This window comes from Sinocyclocheilus rhinocerous, unplaced genomic scaffold (genome assembly GCF_001515625.1).
Source record: "Sinocyclocheilus rhinocerous isolate Xijiao unplaced genomic scaffold, SAMN03320098_v1.1 scaffold469, whole genome shotgun sequence".
Classification (NCBI taxonomy): domain Eukaryota; kingdom Metazoa; phylum Chordata; class Actinopteri; order Cypriniformes; family Cyprinidae; genus Sinocyclocheilus; species Sinocyclocheilus rhinocerous.
Window position 1 is genome coordinate 243,407 of NW_015636034.1, and position 11,993 is coordinate 255,399.

An 11,993-nucleotide genomic window follows, 5' to 3' on the forward strand; every position below is an offset into this window, starting at 1 on the left:
ATATATATATATATATATATATAAGAAAACGTCTAGATATAAACTTGACCTGACTAGTGAGTTGTCAGACTACATAAACATATTACTGATCTGTTTCTTTATCTGAAATTGGCAGATCACCTCACTTCTGCTTTCCGCACCTGCTAAGTAATATTTCCAAACATGCAGCAGCTACACGAGTATATTAATATTACCATTACATTCCTCCTCACCTGATGGGGTGCTGTTGACAGGTGCTGTCTTCGGCTTGGGGTCCGTTAGTTTGGAGAAACTATTAGCCCTCATGCGTGCAGTTAGCTTGCTGTCCGGTACTTGCTGATTTGTGCTTCTCAGTCCCAGACGAAGTGCCGTTTCTGCAGACACACGTGTCGCCGTGGTCCTACTGACCGTGGCCTCCGAATCGCTCCGTGCTGAAAACGAGCCGAGTCTTGTGCGCCGTGGTTGCGCTAGCATGTCGATGCGTGACTGTGCCTTCCTCCCCGACGGTGGTTTGGAAGTGGAACTGGTGGTGGACACCTCAGACGCCACCGAGACCCTGTCCGCATCCGCCAGGTCCGTGTCTGACGTGTCTCCAAGCCGAGCCCTGCGCAACAGGGATGCCCTCGTGGGACGGGGCTGCGGAAGACCAGCCTGCTTCGTGAGGGCTGCGGTGCTAGTTTGCAGCGTCTTGCTGGGTTTTGCAGACCTTGTGGATTTGCTGGTATCAAGTTTGGACTGTAAAAGGTCATCGGTGGAGGTGAAGTGACCTTTGGTGTGTGAGTGACTGGAATACATCTCCTGGTCCGAGGACAGGATGTCTGAGATGGCTAACGAGGAAGTCTGATCGTCATCAGTGAGATCTTGGGACGGTTGGCGGCCACGGGAGGCTGTCTGTACTGAACGATGAGTATCGGAGCGGCTTTCTGTGGTCTTGGTCTTTGTTTTCCTCTCAAGACGCTCCCTTGCGCTGGTTGTGGTTTTCGATGTGGTGCTTGCGTTGCTTTTCTCTCTATAAAGGCTGCTGAGGGATCGACGCTTCTGAAACGCCTTTCGATCGCCCTCGGCTGCCGCCTGGCTGACCGTGCTGGCCGTGTCGATATCGGATTCGGGGGATAAAGGGCAGGCTGGGGGCATTACCGGGTCCAACTTTTTCTCATCGCGGAGTTTAGCCTCAAGGAAAGCCATGACAGCTTCAGTGTCCTTGAGAAGAGTCGCTAGGTAAAAGCGTCGGCTAAATGACTAAATGTAAATGTAACTATCCCTTTGATGTTTTTATCGTTCATCACCCCATAAAAAATCGTTCTGAAAGTGATTCTAATGATATTGTTCATGATAGTGTCATTATTGTTATAGTTGTATTGTAGAATTCACAATTCTCCAAAAGTTAGAACAATTATTAACTTTATTATATACTATATATATACAGTATATATACTATACTTTGTAGTTATCAATACAGTAATCATCCTTGGTGTGAACAGCCCTTTACTATTACTGTTTTTTTTTTTAAGCGAAATATTATTAACTTAACAGGGCTGTCCTAAAAATGCAAAACTTAAGCACAGCATTCTGTCCACTAATTTAAGCCCTGCTTAAATTATCTATCTATCTATCTATCTATCTATCTATATATATATACCTCAGCTGCCGCCTGGCTGACCGTGCTGGCCGTGTCGATATCGGATTCGGGGGATAAAGGGCAGGCTGGGGGCATTACCGGGTCCAACTTTTTCTCATCGCGGAGTTTAGCCTCAAGGAAAGCCATGACAGCTTCAGTGTCCTTGAGAAGAGTCGCTGTGTCCATGCTGCCCACCGAGTCGCTTCGCTCCCTTCCTCCGTTCTGCCGGTTGATGCGAGGAATCAGTTCTATGGGGACATTACCGCTGGGCTTCTCAATTGTAAAACTACCCTGCCTCACCAGTGGCTTCCCAGACCTCTCCCCGTCACTTCCTTTACTCTTATCCTCAGAACGCCTCCTGCGACTCTCCTCTGATGCTCTCCTCTCTCCACTTCCCAGGGGGCGCACAGATGACTGTTTTCCTGCCTTCCCATCCTGCTGGATGCTCTTGGATTGGCTAGACGCAACGTCCTTGTTGTACGGAGTGCCGATGCACTCGCCATCACCTTTATGGTCATTGTGGCTTTCTTTTTCTTGGGGTTCTGTGTCCTGCTTCTCACCGATCTCAGAGCGCTTGATCTTCTCCTCTGTGGGAAGCTGTGGTAGAGTCCTTCTTTTGCGCTCAGCTTGGCTGGAAGTAGTGGAGCCAGTGCTCTTGATAGATATGCCGGCCTCAAATGCATCACCATCTGAAGTTAGAAAAAAAAAAATATATTAAATGCAACCATATATACAGTACTGTTCAAAAGTTGGGCTCAGAAAGATTTTTTTTTAAGTAATTAATACTTTCATTCAGTTAGGATGTAATATATAGAACAAAAGTAATTCATTTATAATGCTACAAAAAACATTCGTTAACACTTTAGTATAGGGATAAATTCTCACTATTAACTAGTTGCTTATTAGCATGCCAATTATTAACATATTGGATGTTTATTAGTACTTATAAAGCACACATTCTGCATGACCTTATTCTACATCCCTAATCCTACCCAATACCTAAACTTAACAAGTACCTTACTAACTATTGATAAGCAGCAAATTAAGAGTTTATTGAGGCAAAAGTCATATTTAATGGTTTGTTAATAACGAGAATTTGACCTTAAAATAAAGTGTGACAAAAAATTCTATGACACTGAAGACTGGAGTAGTAGTTGCCGAAAATTCTGCTTTACCATCACAGGAATAAATTATATTTTAAAATATATTAAAATAGGAAACAGTTATTCATAATTGTAGTAATATTTGACAATATTACTGTTTTAAAGAAAACATTTCAACGGTAGTGTACATATACATTAAAAATACATAATAAATAATAGAGCAGGTTGGTTCACAAGATTGTGATATAATGATGAATTGAATTAAATTAAATTCTAAGATATAATCTATTAAATTATTGTACCATTCATTGGTGCAATACCAATTATTGGGCGATACGCTCATACAATTCTGTAAATTACCTCGCTCTTGATGGACAAAAGCTGGTGGTTCTGCCCCAGAGCCCTCTGGGTCTGTTCTCGTTTGATTAGCAGCTAAACTGGCCCACTGTGAAACCCAGCGAGGGCTGCCGACTGCAACCGAATCCTCCACAAGTCTCTATAAATGAACCAAAGACGTTTCTCTAGTCAGTACTAATCACTTAAATAATTACCCCTACAATAGCTGTCTGTGGTCCAGTTCAGCACAGAGCTGATGGGTTTCTGCTACATGACGTGGAGTCTGCATTATATTTTTAATGTCTTTTCCAAACAAACTACTCTTATTTTGATGATGTTAGTCTTAGTAAGCGCCACTAAAATAGTTAAACAACAATAATCCGAAAACTCTCTCTGCTCATGCTAGTGTGAAGACTGGGTGTAAACATGGCATGAATCCACAACAAGGATTCAAAACAAGGACTCTTTTGTAGCCTTATTCTTGTATGTGTGTGTGTGTGTGTGTGTGGATATTGCCTTAAGGCAGAAGACTACTACTTCTCATTCCCGAACTGGGTCAGTGAGCAAGTGGCCAGTTCTCAGCCTAACAAGGAAGTGGTCAGTGGAGGGAGTGACTGACAAATCACTGTGTCAGTATTCCTGAAAGTCCTTTCCATGTAACATTAAACCCAATCATTCAAACTAGAATGTCAAATGCAGTTTCAACTGGTGTCGTCATAGACCAAAACAAATAAGAAACACATCAGAAACAACCTGGTTTCTGTTACATGTAAATCTGCTGATGAAATCAACAAACATTATGCTGCAAATTATGAAAACCTGTTATTTTGATAAAAGACAGCTGGCTGTAAATGACAAAAAGTCATAATAATATAATGAAGCATAAAATAAACGGTAGTTTATCATGCAGAATAGTTCATGCAAGGAGCATTAATCTAAACGATTCTACAAATGACAACATGATGCAGACATGTTATAAAGGCGCTTCAGTCTTTACCTCAGACACAGTGGAGCTGAGCTTCTTTCCGTCCTTCACTTTTCCACTGGCTTCTCGTTGTTCAGGGCAACCAGGATTCTGAGAGTCCTCCACCCCAAACACCTACAACATGACAAACACAAAACACATGCAGGAGAATCAAGAGCTGCTGCTCTTACTGGCGAGCTGTGACACAATGCAAGCACCTATGTGGCAAAATGGTTCACTGCAGACTCCATAGCAACAGAGCCAGAGCAACATCTTGGGAAAAAACAAAAAGGAAGTATTAATGTCAGTTCAATAGAAACACCTACACAACACAGGATGTTAAAAAGTAAACTTGTGTCAGCTTTACTGACAGTGAGTCTATATAAAACGAATATTTCTGTCTATCCACCTGACTACTTACTGATCCATCCATCAGGGCTGGATGATATTGAATATTCACCACATATTTTTAATTATTTTGGAATTAATTTAATCTGCTTTTAATTTGGTTTTTAATATAATTTTTAAGTTTCCTAAAGACTTACACTAATTGTTCAAAAAGTTAGTAAGATTTAAAGAAATGTATACTTGTATTTAACAAGTACCCACTAAATTCATCAAAAGTAACAGTGAAGACATTTATAATGTTAAAGAATCAAATAATCAAATATCATATTTTCCACAAAAATATTAAGCAGCACAACATTGATAAAAATAAGAAATGCTTCTTGAGAAGCAAATTAACATATGATTTCTGAAGCATCATGTGACACTGAGGTCTGTAGTAATGTCTGAATGAAAATTCAGCTTTGACATCAAAGTAATAAAATACATTTTAAAATATATAATATTCAAATAGAAAAAAGTTATTTTAAGTTGTAAAAATACTTCATAATAACATTACAAAATCTTACCAACCCCAAACTTTTGAACAGTAGTGTAAATATCGAGATATCTACTGAAAATCACTTGGAGAAAATCAATTTCTATTCACCCATCATTTGTAGCTGAAAACAACCAAATTTCTTCTGTTTTTCATTGTATTTTAAAAACAAACGCATAAACATTCATAAACACTTTATAAGTAATAGCACACAGACGTGCATTAAAAGGCAATGCTTAAAAACTCCCTGAAGTTGAAATTAATAAAGGAGGAGTTGATTGGTTGGCCACATGAGAGCCATTATAAAGCCATTACACAGAGAGCTTCACAGCAAGATGCACTCAAACTGCTTGATGTTCAGAAACACATTTCCAGGATAAACACAACGTTCACAATGCACTCAAGAGAGCATGTTGAGGATCATTACAGTGCTTGTAAGGCTGTATTGACATTCCTTAAACATTCTGACCTCTAATTTATAACCCTGAGTATTAAACGTCTGCATTTAATATAGCCGGACTCAATTCAAACATTGTTTGCACACAATTTCAGCCTTAGTGCTATCTATTTTTATTTTTTCTTCTTTTCTTCCACTTCTCACAAGGGAAGTGACTCCCATGTTAATCTGCGAGTCTTGTGATGAGTGATGAAGTTTGATGACAGTAAAATACCACCCTCCACAAACCAAGCCAGCTGGGTAAGTGTTTAACAAAAGGAAACATGTCCATATACTTATCTGTTAGACAATATCGAGATATATTCGAGAGTCAGAAAGCTCTCGAATTTCATAAAAAATATCTTAATTTGTGTTCCGAAGATGAATGAAGGTCTTATGGGTTTGGAATAACATGAGGGTGAGTACTTAATGACAACATTTTAATTTTTGGGTGAACTATCCCTTTAGACCAGTGATGGGCAAACTTGGCCCCTTCCAGGCCACTTTCCTGCAGAAAGGAAAGCTAGCCTCTGAAGGAAAGTGGCCTGGAAGGGCCAAGTTTGCCCACCCCTGCTTTAGACACAACTGCAAAACTGCCAATTAAAGGGACAGTTCACCCCAAAATTAAAATCATTATTTACTCACTCTCAAGTTGTTCCAAACCTGTTTTAATTTCTTTGTTCTGCTGAACACAAATGATGATACTTTTGAAGAATGCTTGTAACCAAACAGTTGCCAGTCCCCATTGACTTCCGTATGGAAAAACATACTATGAGAGTCAATGGAGACTCAATGTGTGCATTTTCATTTTTGGGCGAACTATCCCTCTGAGACACAAATCATTCCCATCTCCTGCCTGATAAGATCACCAGAACATTCATTAATTAATACAGTGTTTGATTTGATTCAGAATTGCTAATCAAGCAGGGTTATTATGGTTAGTTGTCATACCTTATCGATCATTCGCCGTGCCTCCTCTTCCTCAGGGTTGCTTTTATCCAGTTCAATGGTGTAAGTTCCCTTGTCGCTCTGGTCGTCGTCTTGTTTCTGAGCCTCATCTGTGGGACTGGGCTTACCGGTAGTGGCAGGGCTCTGCACCACCTTTGGCTCCTCAGATCTCTGCTTGAGCAGGAGTTGAGCAGCCGTAGGGGCGACCGCCGCTAGGGATGATGGCATGCCCTTGCTGCCGTCCGCTGCCGTGGCAACGACCTTAGGACGTGAGGGCGGTGCAGGGCAAAATCCCTCCCCTGCCACGCCTCCGAGCAGCGGTGCGGTCTGCGAAAACGAGTAGGAGCGCCGTTTGCGAGGGTTATCCTCGTTATAGAACTCGATCATGAAGGCTGTGCGACTCACAGAAGACGACCCCTCTGTTTTGACCCGGCCCACTCCTGCGGCTCTCAGGCGCTCCTCCAGTGTGGCGTGGCGTTTGCTGCCAAATCGCAATCCTAGGCCATTCTCGGAATCGCTCTGCGTGCCATCCTCGTGTTTACTGCCTGTAACGGAAGATCGTTTGGATGGGTTACGGCAAATTTGAACACAGAGCAGGGCAGTGCTTTCAACCAAGCGTGCAACTTCAGACGCAAACCTAACCAGAGCTAACACAAAATCCCCCATGCGATACACCCTGAGGCATTACAGTGGACTACAAAACCGGTTAAGTCTCTGGATGCTAACTAAGCCCTACTCTCAGCGAGAGCACAGGCGAGGAAATAAGAGGTGGAGGAGGGGGTCGTCTATTCTTCAGCTTGGTCGGCTGAGGAAGCAGCATGCAGTCAGAAGTGACAGCCTCTGCTCTGGGAGACTGGGAGAAACAACTACACCTCTCTGAGAGTGGCCTTTCACGCACAAACCGTGAAACAAAGCAGCTCTTCTGTGTCTCACAGCATGTTCTTTGAATGAGGAGAGCTGGCCCCACCAGCTCTCTATGAGTCAGACTGCATTTACTCTAACTAGTACAATAACTCCAAGCAAACATGCGTATTAAATTATACAAATACAGGAATTAACATGTAGTATTGTTTCATTGCCTCTAGATCATGCTCTGTATAATGTAAGCTACCATTCAAAAGTTTGGGGCCAGTAGGATTTTTTAAAAATAAATTCACACTTTGGAAACACTATAGTATAGGGACCAATTCCCACTAACAACTAGTTGCTTATTAAGCATGCCTGTTATTAACATATTGGCTGTTTATTAGTACTTACAAACATACATATTCTGCATGACCATATTCTACATCCATAATCCTACCCAATACCTAAACTTAACAACTACCTTACTAACTATTAATAATAAGCAAATTAGGAGTTTATTGACGCAAAAGTTGTAGTTAATGGTTTGTTAATAGCGAGAATTGGACCTTAAAATAAAGTGTGACCCAAACTTTTATTCAGCATGGATATATTAAATAGGTAACAGTAAATACTTTTATAATGTTATAAAAAATAATTCTGATTGAAACAAATTCCGTTCTTCTCAACTTTCTATTCATCAAAGAAACCTAAAAACATAGCAAAACTGTTTCCAACATCGATAATAATAAGAAATGCTTCTTGGACAGCAAATCAGTATATTATGATTTCTGAAGGAAATCAGAGTAATGATGCTGAAAATTCAGCCTTGCCATCACAGGAATAAATTACATTTTATATTGAAATAGAACAAGACAATACCTAAAAATACTTTTCATATTTTCATAGTTTCAATCAAAACTGGATGGTCTGATTTAATTAACCTACCAATCCTGACTTCAGACGGTGTATTTAATTAGACTGAAAGGGTCATCTGATCAATAGCCAACACAACAATAGCTTTTTGTAAGTGACGTTTAAGGGCATGCAAATCTGAAATCAATTACACCACAATAATAGAAGTGTTTAGAAATAAAAGTGGTTACAACAAGTAATGGTGCAGCTTAAATGTTGTAAATAAGAATATCAGTAAATATTAGAAAATGGACTTGATTTGATTTATTAATTTGATTTGATTAAAGGTACAAATTGAGTATGGTGCACTGAAAAACTATACTGATTTGTTTAAAATGAAATTCAAAATAAACTCAAAATAAAATAAACACTTTCTTACAATAAAAAAAAACTAAAATTGAAAGCAAAAATACTGAAAGAAAAACTATAAAAACTCTGCTGAGATCATGAAATTCAATATTTAGATATTAATACTTAGGTCTCAGTTTCGCTTTCTAGCTCTCCAAATTCCAATACACTAGTTTCCCACCTCAAATAAGAAACAAGCCCTCAAATGATCAAAACTAAAATCCAACTCACCAGTGGACAATCGAAACAACAATCCAACTCCCCAGTTCTTAGATCTCGCCCAACAAAACAAACAGCACCAATGCAGTTTCCAAAAGACAATCGCAAACACAAGCAGTAAAAAAGAACCACGCCTGAGACTGGATAGACCGCATAGTCTACCAGCCTTCACCAATTATCAGCCCTGCTTAGAGCTCACACATGGATTTGCTGTCAGCGCTCTTTGGCTGCAAAGCACACGCTCCTCATAAATTAGCACACATTTCATTACAGAATCACGCGATGGCGAGCAGAGTGGGCTTTCCTCTCCCAAAGCAGGCATGCGGCAGTTTTTACAATGAATAGTCCTACCGGAGGGAAGCATCCCAGGTGATCCATAGAAGGAGAAGGTTTTTGTTTAAGAAATCAGGTTTTTTACAAAGTAGATCTCAAAGTCTAGCTAAACCACTACACAGACTAATCAATAGCACAGAAATCGGTGCAGCTCTGCTACGGTTAGAGAAATGGCTTAAGGAGAGTGTAAGGAGAAAGTGGAGCGTTAACTGCATTCTTTGCTAAGCTCTGTCAGTGGGTGCAAGGAAAAGGGGTTTTAAAAGTGCTAGGTGGCAGCTAATCCTCTGGAATGGGAAATTCAGCTGACGCTATACAACCCGTCTAGTGGCTGGTTGCAGAGTTCAGTAAAATTTGATGTCATCATTATTGAATCCCTTTAACAGCTGTGAGAAATTCAGAAAAATCTTAAGTGGAATGTAAGTCGGCAGTCTAGATAATGAAAAGGAGTGTTGTAGAGGTAATGTCTCACGTGATGGGCATCTTTGTTTAGTCTACGATTCTGTCCATTTAATTGTGTCAAATGTTCAAGAAATAAATTACTGTTAAGCCCCGTTCACACCAAGAACGATAGCTACAGTATAAAGATAACGATATTAGCGTCCACACCAGCGAACGAAATTGTCTGTTTATTTATACACGCGTCTGTAGCTTTAAATTCTCAAGCTCGTTATAGCAGGATGGATTCTGATTGGGCTTCAGTGTTTGTATCGTTCATCAGCTGGAAAAAAAATCATTCTGGAAGTGATTCCAACGATATTGTTTCTCTGTGCCTTTATTGTTATAGCTGTGGTATGGACTCTGCTATTCTTTAATATTGAGAACGATTTTAGAACTATATCTTTATCTTTATAGTTATCATCCTTGGTGTGAACAGGCCTTTAGACTCTACAGCACTGCTCATTTACATTTGTGAAACTGCAAGAATGGTGGAGGTGAAGAATAGAGACACTGAAGCTTCGAGCTGACAGAAAAGTCAATGGCATTCCCCTTCAATTGCCCTTTAAGGCTCCTACAATAAGGCACCATGTACTGCTTTTGTCATTTGCTCCTCTCTTCTGAGTGCATATAATCAATCTGAAAGGGTAAAACATAAGTGAACTCCCTAGGCATCATTTTAAATTATTTAAAAACATGCAAGTCCAACTTCATTTGAACTGACCATTAAAAACTCCCTTGTGGCTTTGAGAGATCAAATTCACAAGGGAATTTCCTGTGGATGCCTAGTGGTGGCATCAGCACGGTACAAGGTCTCTTTCAAAAACCTTTGCACTCACTGTACCTCGGTGGAGGCAAAACCCCCCAACCTTTATCTGAACACTGCAATCATCAAAAAAACACCTGAAGACACATTTCTTCTAAGATCACATGACTAACCGCTATAACAATGCTTATTAAAAAAAGTTCCACCCCACAAAAATTGTCATTATTTACCCACACTCATGTTGGTCCAAACCTGTTGCTGTTATATTTTCTGAAGAACACAAAAATAAACATTTTGGAAGAATTTTTTCACAAGCTTGCAGAGAAAAGCTTATAATCAAAAAATTATACTTTTGGTGTTCCACAGAAGTATATGGGTTTGAAATGACATTAGGGCGAGAACATTTTTAGGAGCACTGTTCCTTTAAACAAGGAATAACTTTTTTGCACTTACACTTCAGCTCTAGCTAAATTTGCTATAAAATGTGCTATGTTAGCACTACATGTATTGCATTCCACCTTGGGTTTATTGCTTCTCCTTGTATTATTCTAATTTAATAAGTTGCTTTCATAAAAGCACCTGCAAAATGAATAAATGTATGTGTAATGGCGTACCTTTAAGCCTGTTGAGGTGAACAGGCACATCACTCTTGATGCTCTTACTGTCATCTTCTGTGGACTCACGCCTCACTAGAGGAGGGTCATTCTGGGCAAGCCAGTCAGCCACCTTGCTCTCAGAGGCCATGATGGCTGCCTGCAGGGTGCTAAGGTCTTTACCGCCAACGTGAGGTGATTTTTTTGGTCGTGGACGAGACACATGATCTTTAATGGTGACCTTCCCTGGGGAAGTATCGTCAAACTCAATGGTGAATGAGGTGTTGGCCTGTGCGGCGGCATTGGCTGTGGCTGATTTTGCAGCCCCAGTGCCCTCAGTGTCCTTTGTTGGGATCTCATGGATGCTGTTCTGTGCCATTTGTCCCTCCTTGCTGGGAATCTCAAAGTAGCTGGGCTCAGCGCCTACAGGGCCCAGACCATTTTCCTTTGATTTATCACTTCGCTTGGTATCTTTGCTCTCTGTGGGGCCACAAAAAAGAAGAAATAATAAGGATCACCTTCTATGCATTAAGGGTCATGGCCTCAAAATGAACAGAATCAGATCAGCTTGCTATAAATCAAGACTGTGGACTTGAATCATTGTCAGGATAAAGCCACCGTTTAATATCTGTCACATGACAAGAATTAATGGGACGGCTAATGGCACCTTAACAACTTAATGGGCTGAGGACACATACTCTGACACCCTAGGTATGGTGTAGGGCTGCAACGATAAATCGCATGCGCAAAAAATCGCGCGAATATGAACGTGGTTTTGCGCAGCTCGTCAGTGAACAACGGTTCTGTGTAGTTAATGCTGCTCAATGTGAAAGCACACACGTGATGGAGATTTACCGCTGATTACAGAACCGGCTTTACTGATAAGATGCGCGTTAAATATCGCATGCGATTTATCGTGCAGCCCTAGTATGGTGCTACATTTTGGAAATGACAAACTGTTTGACTAATGATACACCAAATTACCAATTTTCATTCTATTAGTTTGAATAAGCAGAAATTACACTGTGTCTAATATACAGATCAGATGATCTCAATCCTAAGGTTGCCAGAGATAAAAATTTATATGAAATGTATCTTATTTCATATACTAATATATATATATATATATATATACAGTGTTTCCCACAGACTTACACTCTATGTGTGGTGGCACATCCCCTGGGGCAAATACACATGTATATAATGTAAATATAAAACAGCAGACGGGCTTATTGAAAGTGCAAATTCATTCTCTGCCAGCAGGAGGCGCTTTT

At 40.3% G+C, this 11,993-nt stretch overlaps 1 protein-coding gene across 8 annotated transcripts in view; it reads right to left on the minus strand.

Moving 5' to 3' along the window:
• The window catches only part of LOC107747537 (centrosomal protein of 170 kDa-like), a 40,100-nt gene that overhangs the window by 9,065 nt on the left and 19,042 nt on the right, over window positions 1-11,993 (minus strand). For 6 of the 8 annotated variants that reach the window (XM_016562091.1, XM_016562088.1, XM_016562095.1 and 3 more), the window contains exons 8-13: window positions 10,741-11,199; window positions 6,271-6,812; window positions 4,034-4,135; window positions 3,061-3,196; window positions 1,760-2,286; window positions 213-1,179 (exon numbers count right to left, since the gene is read on the minus strand). In XM_016562091.1, the coding sequence (XP_016417577.1) occupies window positions 213-1,179; window positions 1,760-2,286; window positions 3,061-3,196; window positions 4,034-4,135; window positions 6,271-6,812; window positions 10,741-11,199 (2,733 nt within the window). Of the gene's footprint in view, window positions 1-212; window positions 1,180-1,630; window positions 2,287-3,060; window positions 3,197-4,033; window positions 4,136-6,270; window positions 6,813-10,740; window positions 11,200-11,993 lie in introns of all 8 variants that reach the window. The other 2 variants (XM_016562096.1, XM_016562090.1) reach the window with 2 other exon arrangements.